This window comes from Phascolarctos cinereus, unplaced genomic scaffold, assembly GCF_003287225.1.
Source record: "Phascolarctos cinereus isolate Bilbo 61053 unplaced genomic scaffold, phaCin_HiC Scaffold_5;HRSCAF=322, whole genome shotgun sequence".
NCBI classification, from domain to species: domain Eukaryota; kingdom Metazoa; phylum Chordata; class Mammalia; order Diprotodontia; family Phascolarctidae; genus Phascolarctos; species Phascolarctos cinereus.
In genome coordinates, this window is record NW_027555958.1 from 300424936 (window position 1) to 300440278 (window position 15343).

Sequence of the window (15343 nt, forward strand, 5' to 3'; positions counted from 1 at the left end):
AATGTCTCAGCACTGAATAATTTACCAGTTCTAAGTCAGTCAGTCAACAAGCATTTATTAAGTGCCTACTATGTACCAAGAAAGGTGCTAAGCACTGGAGACATAACAAAAGGCAAAAACATAGTCCAGAGGCAACTAGTGAAAAGGCAGAGCTGGAAAATGGAATGTTGAGTGTGAGGGAAAATGGAATGTTGAGTGTGAGGGAAAACAACAAGGCCAGTGTCATGGGGTTATATAGACTAAGTGGAGAAGAGTAAAGTGTAGGAAGAAACCAGGTTATGAAGAGCTTTAAAAGGCAAAGGATTTTATATTTGAGCCTGGAGGCAAAAAGGAGCCAGCAAAGTTTACTAATAGAAGAGTGACATGATCAGACCCACATTTTAGGAAAATTCTTTGGTATATGAGCAGATGATGGACTGTAGAAAGGAGAGACTCGAGACAAGGAAGCCCACTAAAAGGCCACTGTAATCATCCATATGAGAAGTGATGAGGGCCTGTACAAGGGTGGCAGCTGGTTGGGGAGAAGGGGACATGTGAGAGACATTCTTCAGACAGAAAGAAATGACAAGATTTGGCAAGAGTGTATATGTAAAGTGAGTGTGAGTCAAGGACAACAGTGAGGTTGTGAATCTGGGTAACTAGGAGGATGGTGGAGTCCTTGATAGTAACAGATAAGTTCAGAAGAGGGGAAAGCTTTCAGGGAAGGACAATGAGTTCAGTTTTGGACATGCTGAGTTTGAGATGTCTACTGGACATACAGTTTGAGGTGTCTAATAGGCAAGAGTGATGCAAAGAGGTCAAGAGAGAAATCAGAGTTAGACAGATTGACCTGATAATTATCTGCATAGACACACAAAAACTGAAGGGAGCTGATGAGATCACCAAGTTAGAAAGTATAGAGGGGCAGCTAGGTGGCGCAATGGATAGACTGCTGGCCCTGGAGTCAGGAGGACCTAGTTCAATTTGGCCTCAGACACTTACTAGTTGTGCGACCCAGGGCAAGTCACTTAACCCCCAATCCTTCCCTCCAAAAAAGAAACCAGATGATTTTTAAAAAAATATGTTTTTAGGGGCAGCTAGGTGGAGCAGTGGATAGAGTACCGGCCCTGCAGTCAGGAGGACCTGAGTTCAAATCCGGCCTCTGATCAAACACTTGACACCTACTAGCTATGTGACCCTGGGCAAGACATTTAACCCCAAGTGCCTCAGGTTTAAAAGAAAATAGGTTACCAGGAGAAGAAGTGTCCAAGACAGAGCCCTGGGGGACATACCACAGTTTGGGGACATTGGTGAAGGAAGATCCAACAAAGGAGACTAAAAAAAAGCAATAAGACAAGTAGAAGAACAGGAGAGAACAGTGCCACAAAACCTGGAAGAAGAGAGTATTCAGGAGAAGAAGATGATGGACAGTGTCAAAGGCAGCAGAGTGATGAAGAACGATGAGGATGGAGAAAAGGCCATTAAATTTAGCCATTAAGAGATCACCAGTAACTGTGGAAAGATAAGGTCAGAAGCCAAACTGCAGAAAAGAGTAAGAGGAAACACTGATTACAGAAGGCTTTCTCAAGGAATTTAGCCATGAAAGGGAGGAGAGATATAAGAAGATAGTTGGAAGGGATAGTCAGATCAAGTGAGAATTTTTAAGGATAGGAGAAACATGAGCAGCAAGGAAACAGTAGACAGGGAGAGATCAAAGATTAGCGAGATGGGGAAGATGATAAAGGGGGCAATCTGGTAGAAAGTACAGGATGTATGGGATAAAATAGTTGAACATGGAAAATTTTGCTAATAAATTCTTTCAAGCACAAAGAATTCTATAAAAATTATTTCCTTGGAGGTAGGCATGAATGTCTTATTTTTAGTGCTTTTCTATTAAATTTTAGATATGCTATATCCTAAGTCACATTCTAATGCTGTTCCTAAAAGTCATGTCCCTTCCCACAAGCCATTATGCTAGTCAAAGGCATTCTGGTTTTACAGAATCATCATACTTATAAAGCATTCCAAGATGGCAAAGTACAGAATAGCTAAAAAGTCTTCCTATTTTAAAGTCTAATATTTCTTTTAGCACTCAACTTACATTACAAACACTGAGACAACCAAATTAGGTTTCCATTTCTCTTACTTCAAGAATCTGTGATTTCATTGGTGTGGGTACTTCCTCCACCTATGAAGATTGCAACCCCTCTCTATTTTAGTACAGAGATCTCCAAAGTGGGGCTGTGGAACACCTAAAGGGGTAACCAATCAGAGGGTTCAAAGATGGGTCCAATCCCACCCTCTCCCCACGAGCTAATCATGGGATTTGTCTCCAATAATCATACCCCTCACCCATAAACAGCAAGCAACTTTCCCCTACTCCATCCCTCCCACAGTAGGCCTCATGTAGCCTCCAGTTTCTCGCTTTCTGCAACAGCCTCTTTATGACCTAAACATAACCAGCACCCCACATTAACAGCTACAAAGGCTAAAAACATCACACCTCTCCTATCTCCCTCACCAGTATAGCCACACCTAGCTCCTTTATCAATCCATGGTTGTGGCAGGTACCCCAAGGAGGGTTCTGTGAGGAGGGGCAATGGCTAGTAAGAACAACTTCCCCACCCCTAGTTTTGTTTTCACTGGAACAGAATAAGCTACACAGATTAAGAGGCCATGGACGGGTTACAATGGGCATTGTATCCTTCCTGTCTCCCAGGTTCTCAAACTTCTCATTATTCTTACAATCCAAGTATGCCCCCTATTAAAACACTCTTAACTTCACACTTAGATAGATCTAATTTTCCAACGCATATAAAATGTCTTCCAAATAAAGAGTTTCAGTGGGTTTTGAACCCATTTATTAAAAATAAAACATTACCACATGTTTCAATAGCTTAGTAGAAATACCATTAATATTTTGCTAAGAGCAAAAACAATTTCTATACCATTAACTAGTATTATTTTCAAAATATTTTATCCTTATACAGTAGTACACATAAAAGACTTATAAATAATAAATATTCACATATTGGGAGTATGATTTTAAACTGCTTCTTTAAACAGGTCTTCATAAATAGCTGTGCCTTAAAAGAACGTAGCCCTCGGTGACAAATCCAATGATTGATCAATCTTTCCGAACATAGAATGAACCTCAAACAGGGAGGTTCTTTGAGGGCTGGCAAAGCTCATGAACCTAGTTTCACTTCTACACCATAATGAGCTGTTTTTCTTAGAAAATATAGAAAGGCCTCAGTAAGTACAGTTAAAACTTATGAAATTATAGGGAACAGGTTTGCTGAATCAGATCACAAGAAAGCTTTTCATGGTCACACACTGCATTTCTGAAGTTGTGGAGTAGTGACACAAGTGAACTGAAACAGGAAGTTGTGGAGCTGTACCTTGGCTTTGACAGAAATTGGAAGGATTCTTCCCCTCCCTCTAAAATTAATATGCAAAACAAATCTTAAAACAGAGACTAATGACAATACTCACCCTCGCCAGAGTAGTGAAGCCCACATCTGTTAGCTGAGAACACCTTGCCACTTCTAATATTCTGTCCAAAAAGGAAAAAACAAAACAGAGGAAAGTGGGAAAATTAAGGTATTTGACTACTAAAAGCTATGACTTATAAAATCCACGTGGAAGGAAAACAACCTCCTACATCTTTAGGGTGATTTAACATAGAATATTCATAATCAAGCATTTCTATATATAGATTACTCCACCAAGTCAGTGCTCTTCCTACTACACCAGATTGCTTCTTCACTAAGACACAACCACTAAAAGCTACTTGTTTGAATTACAAAGCCACTTCTCATTCCCAATCCCCAATTGCTACAGATCTTGAAGCCTAATACTCTGCCAAAAGCAGGCTCCCATAGATGCAAATTTCCTCAAACACAGATCCTCAGCAGGGAAAAGAGAGTAAAATTGCTGCACCCCTATTGTACTCCTTCCCCCAAGAAACTTAGTAGTCAGCCCCTGCTCCCCCCCAGCCTCACAATCCTAAAGCAGTTAAAAAGCAGCTTTCCCTTGTTAAGCAGAGGCTGAGAATCCCAATATTAAAATCAAGGCTGCTGGAAATAGCTACCACTGTAGCCTATATCATTATCTGTTTAAATAGGCTAGGAAAGTTAAAAATCAAGTACCAGAAAGTTATTGCCAATGAAAATAAATCAGAAACCAAAACAGTGTCTCTGATATTATAACATCAACATGTAGAAGGAAAACAAGATTTGATATAAACAAAATTTTCCACAACTATATGTATATTAAACTCTTTTATTATGCCAATTGTCAGGTTACATGAAAATTAATTTTTTAAAAAAATGAAAAGTCACACACTAACACCTAAAGTTCATTTTTTTTTTATTATGAGCTATCTATTTTTCCTCCCCTATATCTATCAAATAACGCTTGTCATAAAACATATAAAGGGCTGGCCAATGAACTGTTTCGAATCTACATTTTTGAGCTCCTCTAGAAAACTGCTTTAGCGTGCTTAAGAGAGTAGTTTTTTATCAGAAAGGTTTGGAAGTCCCCTATTTCATTGAATATCCATCTCCTCCCCTGAAAGATCATGCTCATTTTCACTGGGTAGTTGATCCTTGGTTGTAATCCAAGCTCCTTTGCCTTACAGAATATCATATTCCATGCCCTATGGTCTTTTAATGTAGAAGCTGCAAGGTCCTGGGTAGTCCTGACTGTCGTTCCATGATATTTAAACTGCTTCTTTCTGGCTGCTGCTTGCAGTATTTTCGCTTTGACCTGGTAATTTTGGAATTTGGTTACTATATTCCTTGGCGTTTTCAATTTGGGATCTCTTTCAGGAGGTGATAGGTGGATTCTTTCTATGACTATTTTACCCTCTGGTTCTAGGACCTCAGGGCAATTTTCCTGAATGATACTGTCCAGGCTCTTTTTTTCATAGTGATTTTCAAGGAGACCAATAATTTTTAAATTGTCTCTCCTGGATCAATTTTCCAGGTCAGTTGTTTTACCAATGAGGTATTTTAATTTTTATCTATTTTTTCATTCTTTTGTTTTTGTCTGACTGATTCTTGCTCTCTCATAGAGTCATTAGCTTCCATTTGCCCAATTCTAATTTTTAACAAATTGTTTTCTTCTATTAGATTTTGTACCTCCTTCTCCATTTGGCCAATTATATTTTTTAGGGACTTGTTTTTCTTTAGTGTAATTTTTTTCCAGTTGGCCAAGTGTATTTTTTAAGGACCTGTTAATCTTTGTTCTTCCTTTTCCAAGCTACTGATTCTCTTGCATACCTCTCATTTCTTTTCCAATTTTTTCTTCTAACTCTCTCATTTGACTTTTAAAAAATCTTTTTTGAGCTCTTCTAAGAAGGCTTTTTGGGCTTCAGACCAGTTCATATTCCCTTTTGAGGTTCCAGATGTGAGTTTGTTGACAATGTTGTCCTCTTCAGAATTTCTGCTTTGATCTTCACTGGTCCTATAATAAGAATCTATCGTATGTTTCTTCCTGCCCACGGTGTTTGCTTATTTCCTCACCTTTAAAGAGTTTAAGCTCTCCTGCTGGGGAGCAGAGGGCACCGACTAAAGTGTCCTGTGTTGGGAGCCTAGGGCCTAGTCACTGGTCCTGTGTGCTGGGGCCTCCAATGCTGGCAGCTGGAGGCTGCAGGGTATGGGCAGCCCACCTGGTGTTGGGCTGGAATTAGCAACACTGGAAGTCCAGCGGTAGGACTGTGTAGTGTGGTTCCGGGAAATCTCCTGCTCATCCGGGCCTTTCCCACTTTTCCATTTCTTTAGCTCCTTTCAGATGGATGTTGCAGGGGGTTTATCTGCCTGGGGCCTCTTGGAGCTCTGCTTCCCCTAGTTTTGCTGAGGCAGTGGGAGAGCCTGTTGCTATAGCATACTACCGTCTGACTTGAAGCTGGGCATCTGGCCTTATTTGTATGACTATTACATATTCTCATAAGTATACCAGTGGGAAACAGGATGAAGGGAAGGAAAATCAAAACTCTGGATTGACTACAGCAAGGCTTTTATTAACCCATCAGAGAATTAATTTTATGTCTTGACTTCTTTCTTGTGGAAAGGAACAAGAAGATGACTTTATTAGAAGAAGATATGAAGATAATTCTCCTCTTCTAACTGGTCACAAGTCAAATATGGTAAAAAATAATAGATGGCTAGTTATGGAAAAGAAACTCTGCCTCAAAACTTTTATCTTAGAACTTTGGGATGCCAAAAATAAAGAAATACAGTTTCTGTTTTTTGGCAAAGGATGGGATACTCACCTAAGCCGAGGGCAGTTTTGACCCAGGGCATTCAGAATTGCATCTGTGATATTGGAGCAGCCAGAAGCACACAGAGATTGCAATTTGTGGCAGCCTCTGCATATTGTAATGAGACCATCATCTGTGATTTGCTAAGACAAAAAGTAAAATCTTAGGTATTACTCAAAGAAGGGAAAAGCCATAAAAATAAACATTAACCGTATATACACAGGACCTAAAAGAATTCAGATCAAGTACAATGCAGCCAATGGGCCTCAACTAATTTAACATAATGTCTATTCTTTCCAGTTCCATTTACTTTGGGTTGTATGAGAAGTTGTTTGTGGAATAACTCAACAATTGCAGTTATTCCACAAAGGAAATTGTTACTAGATACTGTATAATTTTAATGTAGAATCAGAGAATAGGATAGGAGGACGTCGTGATTTAGGATGCTAGAAGACTGGTGTTCTCATTCCAACTCTAATCAACAACATGACTCCAGCTAAACTACTTAACCATTTTGCCTCGATTTAGCCTCCCTTGTAAAAGGAGTCTCTGATCTACCTACCTCATATAAAGAATTTGTTATGAGGGGGGGGAAATGACAAATCAGGTTAATGTTAAAAAGTAGTACATAAATACAAAACTTTATTATTAGATTCTGATAATAACAGATTATATTAGATTCTGATGGTTAAAGGGGGGAAATGTGTTGGTGGGACAAGTGAACACTTAGCAGACCAAATGGAATTTCTGTTATATGACTTTGAAAAGTAATGGCTGATTTCTGAGAGCTGATACTGAAACCCTCCCCTGCCCCCAACTTAAATTGAGAACCAGGGTACAATGTCTACTGAATATTTCAAAGACTGACAGATATGGCAGTTAGTTTGGTTTAACTTTTTCTCCCCTCTTCTTATGGGACAGAGGAAGGCTCAACTGAAGGAGAGCAGTAGTATACTGGCAGGAAAAAAGTATGTAAAAACCAGAGGTATTAATGTAACTCAAAAACAGAAAACTAATTGCAAGGATGTACAATTTTCTTTGTCTTTCAAAAACTGCTAGAGATGAGAAAACTACATAGGAGAACAGATGTGTCAATTATTCATTTGCTTTGATGTTGAAATTTACTCAAATTCTGACTTGTCAAATTATTCAAGAAAAGCATGAGTCAGCAATATAGTAAAGTTTCTTCCATGTTAAAATAAATAGAAAGGTTGGGCAACATCCTAGAAATTCATCATGAGTACAGATTCTGATAAGACATTTCTCCTTATTTTTTTGGTTTGTTTTTTGCAAAGCAACTGGGGTTAAATGACTTGCCCAGAGTCATACAGCAAGTAAGTGTCAAATGGTGAGGCCACACTTTAACTCGGGTCCTCCTGATTCCAGGGCCAGTGCTCTATCCACTATATCACCTAGCTGCCCCCATTTTCTCAGATTTTTAGGGATGGATTCTGTATTAGAAAATGGATGTGGGAACAGAACATACAAGAAGTAACATGAACACTACCTGTTCATTAATCTCTACCAATCCTCTACCTACTGCACCAACTACTGTCCCAACAACTTCCTGATTTAAAAAAATAACTTTTCTTCTTCAGAAAGAAAATTCATTATTTAAAAGTGTCCAAGAAAAAGTCGTATAATAAAGTTGGGGCAGACAAGCCAGAATGATTAAAATTTCTAACCCCATTAGTTAGGCAAGGGGGTAAGAAGAACAGCAAAATCCCTAGCTTCAACTCAATCTAGAGCTATGTTGGAGCTTTCCAAAGGCATTCATTTTTAGTTCTTCTGGCTGAAGGAAAGGAATGTTGGCATTGGCTATGATAGCATTCTTCAGCAGAAGAAGGAAAAAGGCAGAAGATAAAAAAGAGAAGAGATTTACAAAGGCAAAAAGAAAGATTTCTAAGACAGCAGTTGTAGCATTTTCATCCATCCATGAGATAAATGGCAAAGGGAGAAGAAATTTGACTACAAGGGAACTTTTTGGGCAGCATATGCCATCCTAAACACACTTATAAAGTTTATATGTAAAAACGTTATTTTTAACTTGCCAGTTACTTGCCAGTCCTGCTAATAAGCAAGATTATCATCAATAACCACAACTTTGGGAGTTCTTCATCTTAACAGTAACAATCCCAAAGATCAGAAGGTGGGTTATATATTCTGTCCTCAAGTTTACGACTGGACTATAGTTCAAAACAACCCATGGAGAAAGAGAACAACAGGTTGAAGATGTAGCATACCAAAACTTCTTTTGAGGTTAGAGGTTCTAGTCTCCCCAGGGCCATTCATTCTGCATTTTAAAAGTACGTATCCCATTAACATTCTGGGTCCCTGACAGATTGTCCCAGCAAGTGTTCTGAATAATTTGAAGGGGATTTTAGTCAGGTACCACGGTACATATGGTTTACACACAAGCTGAATTAAAATAGAGGACATTATGAATAACACTTCAATGAATCCACAAATACAAAATATAGACACAATAGATCACATTTGTACTGAATGTTGAAAATGACAAAGTGCTTTTCTCACAACAACTCTATGAGGTAGTATATTATTTATCCCTCTGTGACAATATGAAAAAAGGCTTGGAAAACTAAAGTGATTTGGCCAGCCTCACAACTAATAAGGTACTGGGCTAGGCCTTGTACTCCTAGACCAGTGCTTTTTCCATTAGAGAACACTAACCTTCAGATCAGTTTAGATGACTGAAAGGGGTTTGAGGGCTAGAAGGTACACTTTAGAAAAATCTCAGTAACAAGTTCATCTCTAACTCAAGCAAACAAAATCACAGCGAAGGCTACTTACTAGGCAGGTCTGCAGGTTTAAAGTCACCAGTTCGGGACAGTGTGTGCCAATGTATTTGAGAGCTTCATCCTCAAGCTAGAAAGACAGTAAAAAAGAAAAGGCTAGTTACTGACATTTCGAAGGAGATAGAATGGCTTTTTCCCATACTCCGAGGCTGGCTTAAATCATACTGTTTTGTATTATCAATATTTTATATAATTTTTGACCAATTTCTACTCACTGTACCACCATTACTAAAAGGAAAGAAGAAATGAGCATCACTTTGCCTATGAATGAGGCTTCTATAGATGTATGGGCTCTGCAGATGGCTTATGAGGCCAATCAGTTTCCCCTATCTCCACATCCTCCAGAAAACTCTTTAAAACCCAACTTCTGGAATCAAAAACTGAAAAAAGAACCCATAATGGGATTTTTTTGTTTTCTTGATGTGAGTTTTTTGTTTTTTGGGGTGTTTTTTTTTGCCACTGAATGATCACTGCCATGCTTACAGTGCTAAGAACAGATGGCATATAATTGATTACAAAATGTATTCCAATCAATATTTTTCAGGACTCCATAAATAACCAAAAGCGCAAGCTGTTGTTTTGTGGTAATCAAACCCCTGACATACTGCTTTGAACATCAGGGCCCCACCCATCCTGGCAAAAGAATGGTAGGAGCTACCCTCTAGTCTAGATATAATTTTACTACTGACTGAGATCTGAGACAAATTCTCATCTAAAACCTGCAACCACAGCTGAGTCATTATTCCAAATCCATTCTTTTTTCTCAAGCATGCTTGCAAAATTACCTTTTCTAATATAATAGAGATGAATTTCACCTTTTTTAAACAAGGTGTCTGTCTTCTGCCATGTATGACCAATGGGGTAATAAAGGGGAAAGAAAAGGTACCAAAATGATAGGTAGTATACAGGAATTAAAGAATTTGGCACATAAAAGAATTTAAGATTTCTTGGCAGCTAAACATTTGGTTAGAAATGCCAAGACTGCTTATAAATATCAACTCAAAGTCTCAAACAAAATAGTGACAACGTGAGCAGTTTTTTTTCATGTGGTAAGATTACAGAACAAAGCTCTGTTTTTCTATGTTACCCATTCAGGATGACCTTTCAAAGAAAAGCAATTCTACTATTAGATATGTTTATTACTTGCCAGATATTAAACTTCCTTATTTTTTTCCCAAAGTAAACAAGTTAAGGCTTAGTGAACATGTCTTTGATAAGCAAGTAGCAGGAAAAAATAATTATCTTTCTTAAGCCTCCTAACTCCATTGCCTTGATCTCATATTCTAAGGGTACTATGTTAAGTATTACCTGTGTGCAGCCTTTAAGAAATAAGGCTTTGAGCCCTCCACAGCCTCTCACTAGAGCCTGGATACCATCCTTGGTCACCTGGTCACACCATGAAATGTTCAGTTGTTCCAGCAGTGGACATCCCTCGCTTAAAAGGGGGAAAAACCCAAAACCAGAAAAAATCATCACAACTAAGTACTACTCCAAGACTTAGGACCCCAAAGTCCATTTTATGGGTTTTTCAGTCAATAAAAGAAATGGTTAATCTCCTCTTACTCACATAAACATACATTTACTTAACCAGACAGTAGAATATACAAGGTTCCATGTCAAAAAAAAAAAAAAAGAAATAAGTCTTTCAAAGTTAGTGAGGTATACCAGAAGTCATGTTAATATTCATGGTAATTGCAAACCTAACAAATAAAATTATTTTCCACAGACATTTTTCAAGTATGAGAGTTGCAATGAGGACCAACTTCATTATCCTTCAGAGGCTAGCTTACCATCACACTGGCTGTAGGGAGGGAAATTTTTTGGCTATAGAAATTTCAGAAATCTAATTAGTAATCTACATAGAAAATATAATTTTTATTACTAGAGGGAGTAACCACATTGATAAATTATATTTTTAACATGTTTCACTGGCCTTATTGACTGAAGAATATTTCACACTTGTTAAGTACTTTCTGATCTATCATTATTTCAACTGTTGCACACAATCACCCTGTGAAGTTTGGCAGCTATTAATGATAATAAGTACAGGAAGTTTAAATGTTCTGCTTTAGGTCACACAGTTAGCAAGACACAGCTGAGATTAGAACCTACCCCTCTGTGTGACCCTGGCCAAGTCATTTAAACCTGTTTGCTTCCATTTTCTAATTGGTAAAATTATCTTGATAAGGAGATGGCAAACCACTCCAGTATTTTTGCCTAAGAAAACCCCAAATAGGGTTATAAAGAGTTGGAGAAGACTGGAAAAAAAATACAACTGAAGAATAACTGAGCCAAGGCATTTAGGTGTTTTTTTGGCCACCTACATTCTGGACCTAACTATTTTATTTAATTTTCTTACCTAAGTTATCCTTTTCTCATCTTTTCTGAGAAGTTTTTATAAATCCAGGGCCTCACTGCATTTTGTATTCTTATTTCATTTTTATCATCTCATTTTCCTTAACTTTTTCTCTCATAATCTGCAGTCTAGTCCTTAAGAATTTAACTTATCATAAACCAGCTGATATTTGGATTATGGAAGGTATCTGGCATCTACTTGGCTCAATCTTGGAAACTTCTGCTCCAACTGAATTTAAAAAAAAAAATCTCATACAGTTCCACTATGCCATTTACTTAGCGAACCACCAGGCCAAGGTGGGTCTCAGTGAATTTTTGCAAACTGACTGAATGCAATCAATAAATATTTATTAGACGCCTATATTACACGAGGCACTGAACTGAGCACCTGGGATACAAATACAAAAGTGAGACTGTATCTGCCCTCAAGGAGTCTACATGTTATTGGGGGAGTTACCACACGTTCACAAGTAAGTAAATATAGGATGTATGCAAAAAAAAAATGTGATTGACAGGAGGGTCATTAACAAATAGGATAATCAGGAAGGGTACTTGAGCTGACCCTTGAAAGGACCTGGGAAACTCTATGAGGGTGACTGCAAGAAGGGAGAGCTATGCAATGGCTGGGAGGCAAGAGACAAAATGTTACACATAAGAACCAGAAAAAAGGACAATCTGGGCTGAAACACAGAAAGATGAAAGGGAGTAATGTATTATCAGCCTGGAAAGATGAGCGACTCCAAATTTTAAAGTTCTTTTAAATGCCAAACAGAGGCATTATGTTTTATTGCAGATGCAGAGAGAAGCTATTGAAGCTTCTTGCACAGGAGTAAACTGGTCAGATCTACATTAGAAAATTAGAAAATTTATCCATTTGGCAGCTGCAAAGCAGATGAATTGGAGAGGGAAGTGACTATATGTGAGGAACCCTATCAAGGACCTACTGAAATAGTTCGGTGAGAGATAATGAAGACCTGAACTAGGGTTAGTGAATTTGAAAGATGTTGTGAACACATCAGATTTAAGAACTGACTGGATATTGGTAACCTAGTTCTCATTAAGTATAAATGTTACCAGTCTAAGTTATCGCTAAGGTTTGTTTATCTGGTAAAGCACCCAAGAGAATTAACCCTCCTCCCTTTCACACATCGCATCTTGGTACACAATGTTCCAACTGTCACTGCTTCATCTTCCTTCCATTCCTCTGGAAAAAAAAAATCAGAAATGGTATTCGTGTATTATGTTTACCTCTGACCAAAGGTCCTAGTTATGTTTATGTCATCTTACTTGGGGCACCACTAAGAGTTCAGTTTGGTATAGGATGAGAGATCTAATTTGAACTAGTGTACATATGGTTAACACCGTAATATATCCAATCCCTACCTCAGTGCTTTTAGAGACATGTTGGTTATCGATGTACAGGAAGCCAAGTCAAGGTGCCTGAGTTTGGAACAGAACTTGCTAAGGCTAGTACATGTGCTGAAAGAGGATAAAAAAAAATTATCTATATTTTTAGACACTAACGAAACAAGACACAGAAACACACATCAACATTATAGAAAAACCCACCCTTATTTAAATCATATACACATAGGTAGCAGAAGCTTCAATTTCCACGTCCCAAATAGCCATAGCATTGCAAATTATATAAATTTTTTAAAGATGAGAATTGGGCTGGTGACATTCACTTATAAGAAACATAGAGATATGCACAAAGGGGATGATGGTGTTTAGTTCATATTTGGAAATTTTAGATGTCAGCGTAGTCTGATTATATTTGTTCTAAAAGGTTTGTTTGTTCTTCAGAAAAACAAGAAAATTAGGAATGTATTATATAGCATCCCTAGAGTACAGCCAAAAATGAAGATTCATCCCTTCTTTCTTCTCAAATTTCTGCTCAATACAATCCTTTAATAGACAGATGTTATTAAAGTAAGCAGCTAGGGGTAGGGAGAACTGTCATTATGGAAATGAGTCATTTGCATGGGAAATACAGAATGGACAAGGAATGGGGTCAAACTGGGTCTATGTAGGGGTACGATTATACACTGTAATTAGCTGATTTTCTATTATGCCATTCTTTTGAAAAACTCAAAATTCTCAAATTCTAAAGATTCATGAGAGTGACAATAAAAATGCCTTTTCTCTAAATTAAATATGGACCACTGGTACAAACTATTCACTGTAGGGGAAAGTCAAGTGCCTCTTACATTGAAAGGTTTCAAGGAGATTCACCTAATAACTATAAGATAAAGTCTTTCAACACCTTGTAATATTAATAACTCATGTCATGAACTTCAAGAATGGCACAGAACAAACTACAGCCTATAAATGGAATGTCTTCCCTTTTCTTTCATGCAATTACTTTCTAAAATATCCCTTTTCTCCACTAGTATTCCCTAATTGGAAAAAAGAAGCAGTAAATTCCTTCAGATCCTCATACTACTTCAGTGAGCTCATTCTACCTCAAACAGCCAATACAATACATTAACATTGCATATAACATCAAGATTTTGTTAAATTTGCATAAAGAATTAAGGGCTTCCTTTTAGTTATATATTCTTTATTGCCTCTTTCAGATTATGGATTTCCCATGGTGAAAACCATCAATAAACTTATAAATATAGAAGTACAAGGCACTATGCTAGGCTAGGCACTGAGGATACAAAAGATTTTTTAAAAAATGACAGTCCCTGCTCTTAAGGAGCTTACATTGATAAGTAAAATAAAAGGTAGGGAGTGATGAGGGCAAAGGAAGAGAACTAGACAAAATGCTTTGGAAAATCTAAAGAGAGACAGAACATTTTCAGCTGGAAAAGCTATACAGAGGTGGTAATCTCTGAACTGAGCCTTAAAGGAAAATAAAGGTCCTGAGGGTTAGAAATGAGGAGAATGTGTATTTGGCAAAGGAAAAGAATGCAAAAAGTGTGAGATGGCACACATCAAGGTAGGAGAACAGGTAACTGTCCAATTTGGCTGAAACAGAGTATGAGAAGGGGATTACATCTATGAAATGAGGCTAGAAAGGCAGTTTGAAGCCAGACCATGGAGAACTTTGAATGCTAGTATTTTACCATGGAGCCACTGAATGTTTTCGAGCACGGGAGTGACACAGTCAGTCCTGTGCAGAAAGGGGAAAAGAACAGAGACAAGAAAACCTATGCTTTCAAATGGTGGCCAGTAGTGCAACATCTGAAAAGTAAGTAATTCTTGTATTTCATATTCTCATAGTCTTCAACTGGCTATGATTTTTTTAATCTTTCGCTTTAATCCTTAAGGCAGGATTTGGGAACAGTTGCAAAACAATTTCAATTCTATTTATATCTGAACTTCAGTTTCTTTTGAAAAATTTGAAGCTCTGTCTCAAATGAAATAGTGTATCACTATGAATACAAAAAGTATTCACTGGTTATGGGATGGGGTCAAATTGGGCCCATTATGGGACAGAGTTTTAAACTACTGGGCCCATCGTAGGACAGAGTTTTATACTAACTATCCGCCACCTTTTCTATTATGCCATTCCTTTAAAGAATTCAAATTTTCAAACTTCTCAAGACTAAGGATTCATGTAAATCACAATAAAAATGCTATTTCTTTAAATTAAATATGGCCTTGGAACCTGAAGCTCAAACAGCCAACGGAAGCTAACATTAATTCTCACCAGAATCAAAGAGGAAAGTGGGTAGGATCAGTAGTCACTTTCCTCTAGCCTGTAAAATGATTTACTAACTTCTTGATGCACCAGCAAAGGGTAGAAAGGAAGGGACCAGGAACTTTACTTTCATCCTAAATTATATAGTACTTACGCATCTGTGGTCTTTGTACATCCATTCAGATTCAGTACTTCAATATTCCTACAATTCTGTGCAAAGGTCCTTTATGAGAATAGAAAAGAAAGGCTTTCAGAATAGTGGAACTCTAGACATTT

The 15343-nt window shown here is 37.7% G+C and overlaps 1 protein-coding gene across 2 annotated transcripts in view; it reads right to left on the reverse strand.

The window, feature by feature from the left end:
• The window catches only part of FBXL20 (F-box and leucine rich repeat protein 20), a 108546-nt gene that overhangs the window by 12349 nt on the left and 80854 nt on the right, over nt 1-15343 (reverse strand). For both annotated transcript variants that reach the window (XM_020997551.2, XM_020997552.2), the window contains exons 6-11: nt 15222-15290; nt 12799-12894; nt 10369-10495; nt 9056-9130; nt 6257-6387; nt 3475-3535 (exon numbers count right to left, since the gene is read on the reverse strand). In XM_020997551.2, the coding sequence (XP_020853210.1) occupies nt 3475-3535; nt 6257-6387; nt 9056-9130; nt 10369-10495; nt 12799-12894; nt 15222-15290 (559 nt within the window). The remainder of the gene's footprint in view (nt 1-3474; nt 3536-6256; nt 6388-9055; nt 9131-10368; nt 10496-12798; nt 12895-15221; nt 15291-15343) is intronic.